We start from the raw sequence: 14286 nt of genomic DNA on the forward strand, positions 1-14286 counted from the left end.
CTACTGGTTTTGGCTCACAATAACTGACCAAATAACTGAAGTGTGACTTAGACTGCAACACCCCTTTTAAAGATCACACTTGGTAAAATAACACACTGCATAATGCCTAGTGCAGAGCTTAAGAGGTAGGTACATGATAGGGATTCAACGTCCAAAGAAAGCCTTTTGTCAGGCATGCACCGCAACCTCAGGCCGGACTAGGCAGTACACAGCAATAGTTTTTCCAGGATTGTGCCGTCAAATATAGCATTTAGCCCCAAAGCGCATTCATAACAATGCCAGCCCCACAGTGACGACACCCATTAGTGTGCACTTAGCTCCCCCATAACACGGCATGTCACACAGTGACCCTCAAAATTACCTGCGCATTATCTCCTCTGTAGAGGTGGCGCAGTGTATTTACAAGTGAATGGGACGAGCAGTTGTAATAACACTCACCCAAAGCAAAGGATACGGCACGCAGGTAATTTTGAAGAGAAGGCAGCGCTTGTATTAGTGCCGCTACCCCTTCAAAACAGCTGATCAGCAGGGGTGCCGGGAGTTGGACCCCAGCCAATTTGATATTGATGACCTATCCTGCACTACAGGCTATGGACACCATTAAGGTGCATTGTACTCACTTTGAGCTAAAATCATTTTCCAATTGGTCTTTACTAAAAATATTCAGCCCCTTTCTCTGTACAACCTTGAGATTCACCAGCACCAGGCTCTGTGTTTATACTGCTTCCCATCAGGCAGCTCAGCTGACCGCTCTTGGTATCTGATCTCCTGACTTCATAAACACTCATTGTAGCTTATTTCTTATCTTACTGATCAGAACGTGGGTTAAATAAGTGTTTAGGAGAAATTAGTAGTTCAAAGATAAGGGATATGCATATCTGGCAGATAACCCAGATAATCGCTCAAAGTGAAAGTTAAATGCTCACAGCTAGGCTAAGACTCCTTTCAGACTAGTGAGTTCCACGCTCCGGACTCGCTGCGAGAGTAAGTGGCAGCTTCCGTCCTGACCTCCCAGCACTGACGGGGTTGCATAGCATTATACTGATTTATGATGCTATGTAACCCTTAGAGGTCTGGAATGTATTGTATAACACTGACATATTGGTGTCAGTGTTATACAATACATTCCAGAACGTCTCTTCTTTCAGCCTAGACTGTTACCTTCACAATGTCTCCTGTACGCATCAGCAGCATAAAGATTAAAGAAATTAATAGCCCCAAACCATGGCATTTCTAACTTTTATTCACAATACTGCAGGTCCAGATTTCAAACTGCAATATTTTTACACTCAAGACACAGTCATGCACAATCCATATTTCAATTTTCTATTGCTTCAACCACAATTTAAATTAACTTAAATGTCCCAAAATAAAATGCAAAAGATTTAGTTTTTTTGTTTTTCTTAAAAAAAAAAAGGAAAGATTAGACACTGAGGTATTCAGACCATCCTGTATTCTCAGCGTATATCCAACATAAATAACTTAATTCCAATTTTAAAAAAAAATCTCCAAAAAGTTACAGAATGATATCACTACACATTTTTTGTATTTTACAGATAACACACCCTAAAAAAGAGGAATGTACAGCAAATGTGTTACAGTTGAGAGAGACAATGGGGATATAATATATTTATAACACCAGATTTCTTTTAGTAAGCCTGTTTTTTGTTGGAAGAAAATTTAGCAAAAATTGACAAACTGTCCCGTCACAGTACTGGAAATTAACAAACAGGTACCCTGTGAATATACTGCTCAGTCAGAACTTGTAAAACTAGAACTCCAGATGTGGATGTACCGGTATCGTTTTCAGGTGACAGAATGGCCACATACACAGAAGCTGGATGCCTGCTGGATAACGCATTACATGAGACATGATCTGAGGACGTGGAATACAAAGTGACACCTTTAGGAGTACAAATCCTTACGATTTTATCCCCAACTTACAGAACCCGTGAAAGGGTGCACCATAGATCATACAGTGCGTATCTACAGTAAAGGAATTCCACAGGGGGATTTCTGTTACAATTGTACCATTTGTCATATGTAGCAAATGTCCGCTAGTAACATTTGGCTCAGTATGATGCTGCACATATACAAAGTTCGGGTTACAAAAAAATCTGGATACTACAGGGGGCTTTCCACCTATTCATGTGTTTAAATTATGGTTAAAACTTCAGGGGCAACTGGCTCAGTCACAGCCCTTCACACATAGAGCACTATATTCATTAAAATCAATAAAAAAAAGAAAATCAAGTGAATTGGTCTCTTTTTTGGCCTATTTTCTTGCTAAGTGTAGTCAACCAGTAGCTTTTAGACTACGTTCCACACTTGCATTAATGAGTTCTGCTCTCCAATATATCTTTAAAGGGGTTTTCAGAGATATTTTTACTGATGGCCTATCCTCTGGATTAGTCATCAGTATCTGATTAGTGCGGGTCCAACACCTGGGGCCCCTGATGATCTGTTTGAGGGCACCGACGCTCTCTGCAGTGCAGCGGTCTTCTCCAGCTTTTCCTAGGCCATGTGACGTCACGCTCACTGCTCACATACACTAGGAGCAGCTCAGCCCTTACTGAAGTGAATGGGGCTGACCTGCGATACCAAGCACAGTGACATGGATGGAGACGTGCTTGGTCAGCAAGGAGAAAGCCACAACGCTACTGCGAGTGCCGATGGCTTTTCAAACTGCTACTCGCCGGGGGTCCCGGGTGTCAGACCCCAACCGATCATCAGTAAAAATATCTCAGACAACCCTTTTAATTGCAAGAACAGGAAGGTTTCCCTTCTCCTCAAGATAGGTTCTGTCCCAAGAGGAGAGAAGCCCAGGATGCATGTGTGTAATTGGATGTGTAAGACTCTTGCCTAGTACTTCATTAATTGGACATAATATGATGTTAAGCATCTTCTCTATAGTCCCATCTCTTTTGATAATTGACCTTTAACATTACCAGCATTTTACTGGTCAACAACCAATCTAAATGAACTGGAAACAAGCAAATTTCCAGATACAGTACCAAGTTTTATTACAACTTATCCATAAGGAACATCAAAGGGCTTTGACGGTTCCTGAGGTCTAGAACGTGGAAAGCAATATATTAAAGGAGATCTGTTAACAGCAATATTGGAACTGTTTAGATTGCGGCTTTCTTCACTTTCCACCAATCATGTCATAACTGCACATTTGTCGGGCTGTTAACAGTGATGAAACAGAAATCAGAACCTCTATAAAAGCGCACAGGGGCGGAGAGCGCTGCTCACATGGCTGAAGAATAGTGCTCTACCACAGTCATAGCGGCACAGGCAGGAAATATTTTATAGAATTTGGTCTGGCTGCTTTCTCCTGCCCTTTTTGGTGTCATTTTCATTCTTTTGATTCTCATAGAAAGCCTGCAATCTATTTCTAAAAAAAATAAAATAAGCAGAGCCGAACATTCAAACAATGCAGAACTGTGCAGAACATGGCATAATAAGAACCAAATAAAAGAAACATAAGAAAATAAGTCATAAATAAATATAGGATGAAACATCTGCACTGCAAATCCGCAGCGTTTTACAGTACCAGCAAAGTGAAGGAGATGGAAAGAAATCACATTGACGCATTGCGAAAAAAATCTGCAACAGAAATTGACCTCTGGTGCAGATTTAAATCTGCACAGGTTGAAACTTGCAGTAAATACACAGCAAAACTCATGTGAAATGTGGAATTTCTGAAAATGAGGCAAAATCCACAGCAGCTGCTATGTGTGGCCATATCCTAAAATGTACCGGTAGCAAATACGGTACATAAGTGTGAATATGAAGATTCCAGACAAAACGTACCATCCAAGATCTAAAGATTTTATTTTTATCTTTTTCGTTTTGTACCGTCTTGAAGATAACACTCCCCTTTTTAAAACTGTCATGCTCTTCTCTTTGTGCTATTCCAAATAAAATCCCAGTATACCTTGCAGATTAACCCTTACAATAAGAGTAACCCCTTCTACGTTTCATTTTAACTGTAAAATATTACATTACAGCACTAGATTGAATTTTGTTTTACACTGCCCTAGAATAAATAAAAAAAGGACCTCTTTACACTATGACCCATAGGGGAGAGCTGCAAAGCATCAACTGCTCTTGCGACCGTGGAGCGGGCCTGTCCATGCCGTGCCAAACTATACACAATAACGTTGTATATGATCTCTACTATGAGCTTGTCTTCATTCCCTGCAGTACTGAATATGGAGATCGATCAACGATTCTGGGACTAAATCCAGCTCATCCTTTTCACATAATGGTCTAAGTAACATCTCTGCTAAAATGTTATTTCTAGTCACTTGCAATGAATTTTGAAATCTTAATCCCAGATCCTTTAAGATTACGCACACTCTGTCAATGTTTCTGTCGTTCAGTTGAAGATGTTCCAATTTTTTTTTACTGTAGCTCAATAGATTTCAAACTTCATTCATACTTGCCAACACATTGCTGTGGACATACCCCTTTTTTCAAAGTCCATGCACCTTTCCCTTGCAGGCCATGTCCCTGTAATGACGTATATCACCCCCTCAGAGCACATATGGGCGCTGGGGTTGAGTCGGATGCTGCGGCATCACAGGGCCACATATACGGCTAAAGGAGAGCTGCTTTCCAAGAGCAAGCAGCTCTCTATGCGCTATATACAGTAGGAGGACTTGCCAGCTCTTCCAGGAGATAACCCCTAGTTCTAGAAGCCTCCTGGATGACTTCAGCTCTACGTTCTTATACCACTCATCATCTGGCAGAACCAACATGGCACTAATGGTTCCCCTACACATTACAGCTAGAGGTTAGTTGATGGTCGAAAAGCAGTTGAAAAAACATCTGGTGAACCTTCCTTTCACAGACACAGCCATAAATAGTTTAGTCCATGCTGGCCTTTACAGTTGTTCAAACGGCCCATACACATTCAATAATACCAGATGGATGAACGATCTTTCGGGGAACATTCTTTAATCAAAGATCTTTCATCCTTTGTATGATCTGCTACGGTAGGAGACCAGACCATTTTGATACAGGAATTCCTCAAATTATGACAAAAGGTACAGCATTTCAGTAGGTGGATAATTACCAATTTCTTAGCCTATTTTTGTCTTTGGTGTTTAATAAAAAAAAAAAAAAAAAAGTAATAACAATAAGAGAATTATTTAATTGCTGTTTAGCATGATTCACCAAAGAGTCACCTTCACACAATGCATGCAGCCTATACATGGTGTCGTCAGCCATTTTGTAACTTCACTGACCCACTTCGTGACTGGTGTGGTAGAGTATTATATAAATATAATTTCTACCCCTAGGCAATTAACAACCTGGAAAACCCTAGCGAATAGTTTAGCCCAAGATGGCTGCGTCCCCCGAGTTTGTAGACTATAGGTGCCTATTGATTATCTTCTAAAAGTGAACGTTTGGCCACAGAAATCTTCTTATATGCTAAAACAACAGCACTAAAAAGGGTGAACAGTATCAAACTGAGCCACATATTTCCAGACAATATTTGTGCCATATTCCTTCCTCTTTATTAACCTCTGCAAAGCCTGGGGAGGTACCAAATGCTTCTTCTGATGCGCAACGTTCTCCATGTTGTATGATCTAATCTGGTTGTGTCATGTACAACACAATGTACCCTCCGTTGTTGAATGGTTGCTCTTACATGCAAATTGTACCGTAAGTAAACAGACCCTGTGGTGAAAACAGGGACGTGAGACCAGTAGAATAAGGGGGATTCGAGGCCTACAAAGACCATCAGACCTGTTACAGATGCTGCATATTTGGAAATGCAGAAACATTTTTTTAAGTTTTTTTTTCTCTTTTAATACAAAGCAAAGAAGTAACCAGACAGAAAATGAATCGTCCGTTATGAAAGAACCCATCTACGGAGAGTTTCTGCAGCGGATTAACGTGTGGACGTGCAGCACCATTTCTTTGTAACGTGCCTAGAATTTTAAGTCCTGTTCCTACTTACAATAAAAAATAAAATTGGAGTTTGAGGAATCCAAGAGGGCAGGTAGAAGAAGACACGAGTAGGTGCATCATGGTGGGGTATGTTTCCCCAGGACAGTAGCTGGTTAATCCTGCTGTGAGGGGATGAGGTTTGCAGATTCTGCTGAGTTCTGTGTTCTCACGTGAAGGCTACAGCTCGAGTCCGGCGTAGCTAGCGGCTGCTGTTCTTAATGGCTTCCTTTGCTGCTATAATCAATGGAGTCAGACTAGAAAGAGGCTTGGCTAGTTTCAAAAATGGATGCTGCAAGGCAATCAGAAAGAATCCTAGTTATACAATTGCAGTCTGGCTTTGGACATACCATAATTTGTGGTGAAGGTCCCACTGGTCCAGCATGGGTTACATTGATACATACCAAAAAATATTCCAAGAACGTTGTGCCAGCTAGCACAAAAGTATAAGAAAAGTCCCCAAATGAAATGGAAGGTTTCATGAGACACTAAACTATTTTACAATGACTTTAGGAAAAGGTGCTGACTATGCCAACACAACACATTACTTCATAATTCAGCTTTTACGATTCCCATCATACTTTTACGACATCCTGTCTTTAGATTTTATGACATAACAGCTGCTTAAAAAAGATCCAGTCCCACAAACTAAAAGAAAATTCCTGGAGTGAGATCATAACTGTCCGCATCCTACTTTATTAAATACCAGCAATATATGCCTGGCAGATTAAACGTAGTAAATTCACCAGGTCCTACACTGGCATGCTGTCTTACATGGCTGCCCAGCCATATGTGAAGCAACCTGCAAAAGATGGGTATGCCAAGTTTCCAACACCACTCGCAGCAATTGGTCAAGGGACATCATCAGTTTTTCATTCAAAACAGGGCAACCAGGGGGCCTAGACTAAATTCATATGGTGGACATTTTGAAGATTTTTAGGGGTCATTTATGATGCGAAGTATGGCACTTTTTGGCATACTTTTGTCGCAGATTCAGTTGCAAATAAGATTACTAGCCGAATCTGTGACTTTTCCCCGTTCTCGCCACTTTTCCAAAATGGTGGAAAAAGGGGGACTGGTGTGGGCGGGGAAGGGTGCAGGCCGGTCTGCCTTACTTATCATTTTATACGCCTGTGTTTGCCGTAGAAAATGGCTTAAATCTACACCAGCAAGGGAGCTGGCGCAGGTGTAAGCTTATTATACGCTGCCGAAACATGCACCTAAGTTATGTAGAAGCCTGCGCTTCTACTTAACTTAGGTGCACCCACGGCCAGCGCAGGGGTATAAAGAGTGCTGTATAAACCGCCAGTCTTAATAAATTGCCCCATTTATTTTTAGATTGTCATGGTTTTCAAAGCCCCTTTATTCACTGTGAACAATTACTTTTTAATTTTATAGAATTTTTAATATCTCTACTTGCTGCCAGTAACTGACCTGACCTAGTCCTTTTTTTCACAGAGCTGAAGCACAGTGTATCGGTGTAAGAGGGAGATTAGTGCTGATGTTGTGTTTGGTTCACAGAGCAATAGTTAAACCACAAGACTAATAAACCCTAAGGTCTCCTAGATTCTCAGCCTGGGCTATCTGTGCCTCAGGGGATACACATCACATGCCTAGGAGTCTCACAGTGTTTTACTGCTGTTTTGCAATAGGTAAGGCACAATACATGAGAGAAGCGCCCTACTGCAAAAACAAGAGACAAAGTCAGTCACTAGTAAAAGCACAGTTGTGGGTTGCCTTGGCTGAAATGACAAAAGTTTGAACAAACACAATGCAATAGTACTTTGCAAACATAAAATATATAAACTAATGATATATTCACTATATAGAATGAATATGAGACACTTTAATTAAAATATATTTTAATCAACATTACTTGTGCCCATCCACCACGGCAAGGTGATCTCTTTCTAGATAGGAAACTACTCAATCAGATAATTTTTCTGAAATTTTAGTACATAAACACAACTGAGTCATTTTACTCAACCCATAGTGCTCCCATTGTTGTACTCCACTAGCCTTATTTAATTCAGCGTACAGGCGGTTGGGCCATATAAGCGTATGGGCAATATACCCAGTAATATTTATCCGTTTTTTGGTTTTCCACCAAACTTTATGCATCATGCTCATCAGCGGATATTGAGTACCATGAGTGCGGAACGACCCATCTTCTAAAGCAGACACTAAACATGTACGGTGAATTAAGTACTGAATAATACGTCCAGCACTGTTCAGTTGGGACTCGTCCCCCCATCCCCTAAAACGTTGTAGCTGGGCTGCAATGTAGTAGGACCAAGGGTCCGGCACTGCTAACCCCCCCTGTGTTTTTGGCCGTTGAAGGGTTGAAAGCTTAATCCTGGGGACACCCCCTTCCATATCAAGTCTCAAAAAACCGCGTTAACAGTGTTAAAAAATCTAAGCGGGATCCGGAGGAAACTACTCTATGATCCCTCTCTCTGTGCCAACCAAAGGGCCTCCAATTAATTTAGGGAAAGCAGATTCCATATGTATTCTGAATCTGCTGCATGTGACTCCGCTCTTTTCCAGCTGGTGTCAAAATTATTTTGAGGCCCGCTGGTGGGCAGAGAGGTATCATATAGAGTAAGATATATTCTAAGTCCCTTTTAGAGACCCTCGGGATATAATTTGCGATTCAGATACAGTCTATAGGACCAACAATCCCTTTAGGGGTCCCTAACTAAAATTTATAAAATCTTATCTTTATTTAATTTATTTAAAAGTACACATAACAAGAAAACCCATTGTTAAAATTGTCAGGGTCCAGTGAAATGTGGAATAGGTTGTTTTTTATTTCTGGTTGCTAATAGCCTATCAGGTGCATTACTTGGGGCATGCTCCAGTCGAAACTGTTGTGAGTGCATGGTTTGTATCCCTCTGCAGGGCAGCCATGACCGGTTAATATAATCAACCTTTATTGTTAGGTTGTTATTTGCAACTTTATTTGCTCTGTTGCTATCTGTTTACCGTGGAGCCCTTATCATTGAGGCACGTCCACCATGTGTATCACATGTATCAGTCTGTCAGAGCAATTTCTATATCTATTTGTATTGCTACCTGGGAGAGAGTTCCAATTTTGGCAACAATTCACTCTCTCCTCAGATTCACACCGATTACTCTGCAGGCTGATACTTTACACAGGGGCGTGCAGTAGTCTCCTACTATTGCCTGTTTTTTTCCGTCAATAAGACTTAGTATATATACTTCGTATATAGCATATGCCGGTCACTTCAACCCTCACTACGTACTCCTTATGACTGCCTATGCCACCTGTAATGCTCCTTATACTGTTCACTAGCCCTGTCTAAAATTGACACTACACTAATAAACCCCTCCCGACATGTTTCGCCACCTGCGTGGCTTCGTCAGGGGAAGTGGGGTATAGGCGTGACTGGAGCATGCCCCAAGTAATGCACCTGATAGGCATTAATGATTAAACACAGGGTTGCTATTAGCAACCAGAAATAAAAAACAACCTATTCCACATTTCACTGGACCCTGACAATTTTAACAATGGGTTTTCTTGTTATGTGTACTTTTAAATGAATTAAATAAAGATAAGATTTTATCAGCATCATATAGAGTAGCTTCCCATCCATAAAGAGATCACCTTGCCGTGGTGGATGGACACATTTTATTTTGATCAAATTCTATTTGCAACGTACCTAATTTTTACAGAGAATATAGAAGCATTAATTTCATATATTTTATGTCAGCAGAGGGCCGTTGCATTGTGTTTACCTGTACTTGGCGTCGCACACCTACTCCTTCACTTCATTATACAGGATGTGCTGATTAACTTTGTCTTTTGTTTTTGCAGTATGCATTTGGAGGTGTAGCTGCCACCATTTTGGTCATGCACACCTAGCAAACCCATCTCTTCTATAGACCGTTTTCAATTAGTGCAGTAGATAGCTGTAGTCTGCTCTCCCTGAATTAGGTAATTTGAGGCTGACATTGCCCGATACTGGGATAGGACGAGAACTGATCAAGAATAAACACATTGATTGATGCTGGTTTGTTTTGGCCTACTATGCAGGCCAATACATAGTATATTGGGGAGGAAGGATTGATCTTTCCCCATTCAGTTGTATTCATGATCAGAAGCAAATTCCTGAGTACATCGGAAGGTGTGCTGACAATAATCAGGCCTCTGAATGAAAGTGTTTATCAGCTGCACGATTATACGGGCCAACTATTGGGAACGACTGTTCCTATGAACTCTTGTTCCCTATAATTGGCCCTCAAATCCCATGGTGTTAAACGTGCAACAATGGATTTTTGTAGTGACCTGTTCAGAAGGGTTTGCTACTTTTTGGTATTTTATATAAAAAAAATAGGTTACAATCCTGCATTAGATAGTTCACTACAATCGTAGGAGCATATACCATAGATTATGTCCTCTTGACACAATAGAGTATAATATTTATAGTCTGCAAAATTACTATTGCTTATTAATGAGGCCCCTTTATGCAATGTATTGTTTCTCAATTCTGAGTGTTGCGATATAGGGTCACTGTATACATGATTTTATATTATTGGTTGGTGTGGATGGATCTTTAGCGCATGCTCGAGCAGGTGCTTTACTTCTCCCTGGCAGTGTCTCCACATGGACTTACTATATGGTATATATGGACTTATTATGGTGTCTTTTTCACACAAGTCATTCATAATAATTGGAATTTTGCATGAAGCTTTCCACTGTAATTTTGTGATAAAGTGAATAAGTATAAAATGTATGCTTTCCGTGCATTTTTTCGGTTGAATACAAGCTGCGTTGGCATAAAGAGTGCATGGACCTGTGGTTGGCTGCACCAGCAATGGCGTGCATTTATTGCTTCTAGATGATGACAATCTCTCCCGGTCATGTAGGGATAATAGAGGGGCACAGCTTGTTCAAGGCTGTGAAATGTGTACGGTAACAAGCTGTTCACAAGTCAGTACATGACCATGGACAGATTATCATCTGGAAGTAAACTATGGAGGCTCCCATACAATGGATGCAAGCAGAGATCTTCGAAAGCAGGAGAAATTACTCAAGCATAGACTTTTATACAAAAATTTATATTTTGTGATTCCTCAAGCCTACAAAAGCTTGTTCATTGTATTATAAAAGGGGAGATCAGTGAATACTATTGGCATCTTATAACTAAGGCTACTTTCACACTGGCGTTTCTGGGTCCGCTTGTGAGATCCGTTTCAGGGCTCTCACAAGCGGCCCAAAACGGATCAGTTCAGCCCCAATGCATTCTGAAAGGATAAGGATCCGCTCAGAATGCATCAATTTGGCTGCGTTTGGTCTCTGTTCCGCTTTTGAGGCGGACACTAAAACGAAGCTTGCAGCGTTTTGGACTCCGCCTGACGATGCAGAGCCAAATGGATCCGTCCTGAATTATACAGTAAGTCAATGGGGATGGATCTGTTTTCACTGACACAATATGGTGCAATTGAAAATAGATGCGTCCCCCATTGACTTTCTTTCGAATACAAGCGTTTGCATTATCGTTGCCGATCCGTCTGTGCAGATACAAGATGGATCCGCACCGAACGCAGATGTGAAAGTAGCCGTAATTATTTGATGTTTATTACAAGAAAAGTATATGAAGCTTTTCAGCATAACCCCCACATGAATGACAAACACAAACACTACCTTTGCTGATCATGCAATGTCTTTGCAGCAACGATAACTGATGCTTCAATCTCTGATAAAACCTACCTCTGGATATGACTGTGCAGAGCTCACACAAAGTAATATTATATAATAATCTCAGATAGTGATGGCCTATACTGAGGATAGGCCATCAATTGTAAAATAAATGAACCTATTGTATGTACTGGATGTCCAGCACGCTGAATGCCAATTTGATTAGTATGGCTGATAATATCAATTCATTTTGTTACCATGCCACTTAAACTGCCCTAAGGCTGTGTTCACATGCTGCGGCCACAATGTGCGGTGAAATAATATCGGCATTACAGAGCATGCAATATCACCTGTAGAAGCTCCTTGGCAGAACCTCTTCTGTCCACATCCATCTCTAGGCATCGGTTGAGGAAATCTCTGAAAACAGCTGACAGTCTCTCAGGATTTTGCAGTTCTGGCGTTCCATTGGTTGCGATCAGGTACAACGCCTTTAAGAAACCAGTAGTATCATTAGAAAATGGAAAGTTTCCAGGAGTAAGATCCAAGGTTGTGGCCACTGTGTTCCATCAGGGACATACTGTAAGCTAGGGGAAGTTCCTGATGTATACCTCTCACAGAAAGCTCCGCTCAGAGGCATACAATGGCATGTTTTAGCAACTGCTTGCCTTCCCCATGTAATAACTGGAACAACTATTCTTATGACTCTATGTTGTGCCATTCCTTTATTCCTGCTAGAAGTTATAAATGAATTAGTAGTAGTCTGCAATGAAGGTCCAGATAAGTGATACCAGTTTGGGGAAGGGGTGTGTGTGCCATGACCCAATCAATGCTGCCAGTGTCAGACTGTGTGTGGGCACCGCCCCAACTGGTAACACCCATCTGGACCATCATTGCTGACTACTAGTAATTAATTATTAACTTGTAGAGTCATAAAAATAGATGCTCCAGAACTTTTATTCCACGATAAATGCAAGTAGTTGCTAAAACAGATATGTCAGGAGAGGTGACAGCTCCTTTTCAACCATGATTGAGTTTAGCAAATAGAATTAAATTATTTAATGTGTAAGAAAATGTAATGTTAGCATCAAAAATGCAGTAGGACTATACTACTTATAGACTACTCATATCTCTACTTCAAGTTTTTTGGATTGATGGGCAGATAAGTGAAGCTTTCTTTTTGTCAACTGGGCTGCTTCCATTTTAAAAACCTGTATATTCCAGAATGCCCCGGGTTTAGATAATATCTTCCTCTGCCATCGCTTGATCATGGTAGATCAACAAAGCCCCAACCCATCCATTAAGGTATGTCCCAAGTGGAACCTATAAAACTCTGGGCCCCAAGTACTGACCTGCAGGGATTTCTCGGCAGCTGCCACATGGACAAATGATGTGCAACAAACACAACAATGTAGTAATAAAGCAAACTTACTCGGAGAGGGTTTTCATTAAGGTAAGGCGGTTCTCCTTCAACCATTTCTATGGCCATTATTCCTAAGGACCAAATGTCCACCTTAGGTCCATAGGCTTTTCTCGTCACCACTTCAGGAGCCATCCAGTAAGGTGTCCCCACCATTGTGCTACGTTTACTTTGCTCAGGCGTAATCTGAGCGCAGAAACCAAAGTCAGCTGAAAATGAGACATAAAAAAAAGCACAAAATGTAAGCCCACTATGTCTCTAATAGCTTCAAAACTCGACTGCCACATGTCCTACTGCATTTTACCAAAACGGCATCTCCTCATTTAATAAAAACAAGACCAAAATTTTTATATTTAGTCAAGCGACCTACATTCAAAATGTGTCTTCACTGGACACCGGGCAGCTGATACTCACTAAGTTTAACTGATCCATCCATCCCAAGCAATATGTTGTCACTCTTGATATCTCGGTGTATCACTTGATTTGAATGCAAGAAGTCCAAGGCTTGTAGGCACTGAGAAAACAAACACACGTTAAATAGGCAACAAAACCAGTGTATACAAAAATTCATTGTGGAAAATGCAATCGTGCTGTTTGCAATCGTCACCCCCAAGCCATAAAACACATTTGCATTTTCAGCATCCTTGCCAGTGAAAGGAAATATCTGCTCCCACAGTCCGAGTACCCCCCCTTCCCCTTCACTTTTCTACTAGCTATATGCGCTTATTTAAAGGCTATGAACACATTTGAAGCAATTATTGTTTATTAATTCTGCATTTTACTCATTTTGGGCTAAAAATCATTTTATCAAATGATGAAGTCAAGAGATAAGAGCAACACATGAGACATCAGATGATGGGATTCAAAGAAAACAAACAGACAACCTCATGATAGATTTTTAACCATGTATTTAAAAACAGCTGAACATTTTAATTTTAATTTTTTAGAAAGGCCAATTGAAAAAAAAACTAAACGATTTTTAGGCCAAAACGCAATCATAAAATTGCCCCAAAGGTGTCCGTAGCCTTTAAGCCATATTCCTATTAGTTTGATAAGAATTGAGCTATACTTAAGGTTTATAGGGTCAGGAGATCAGAGATAAAGAGCTGTACATGAGCTGTCAGATGACGGGATGCAAAGAAAACAGTCTGCAAACTAGACTGATTTTTTTTAAACCCTTGTTTATCAGAAATGAACATTTATAAGGCTACTTTCACACTAGCGTTCGTCGGTCCGCTCGTGA

The 14286-nt window shown here is 40.7% G+C and overlaps 1 protein-coding gene across 2 annotated transcripts in view; it reads right to left on the minus strand.

The window, feature by feature from the left end:
* Positions 1–1225: 1225 nt before the first annotated feature.
* PAK3 (p21 (RAC1) activated kinase 3) overlaps positions 1226–14286 on the minus strand; it is a 181718-nt gene continuing 168657 nt past the window's right edge. For both annotated transcript variants that reach the window (XM_044268880.1, XM_044268878.1), the window contains exons 12-15: positions 13458–13557; positions 13056–13252; positions 11977–12114; positions 1226–6256 (exon numbers count right to left, since the gene is read on the minus strand). In XM_044268880.1, coding sequence (XP_044124815.1) covers positions 6167–6256; positions 11977–12114; positions 13056–13252; positions 13458–13557 — 525 coding nt within the window. In that variant the 3' untranslated portion in view covers positions 1226–6166. The remainder of the gene's footprint in view (positions 6257–11976; positions 12115–13055; positions 13253–13457; positions 13558–14286) is intronic.

The sequence above is a fragment of the Bufo gargarizans genome, chromosome 9 (assembly GCF_014858855.1).
Source record: "Bufo gargarizans isolate SCDJY-AF-19 chromosome 9, ASM1485885v1, whole genome shotgun sequence".
Classification (NCBI taxonomy): Eukaryota; Metazoa; Chordata; class Amphibia; order Anura; family Bufonidae; genus Bufo; species Bufo gargarizans.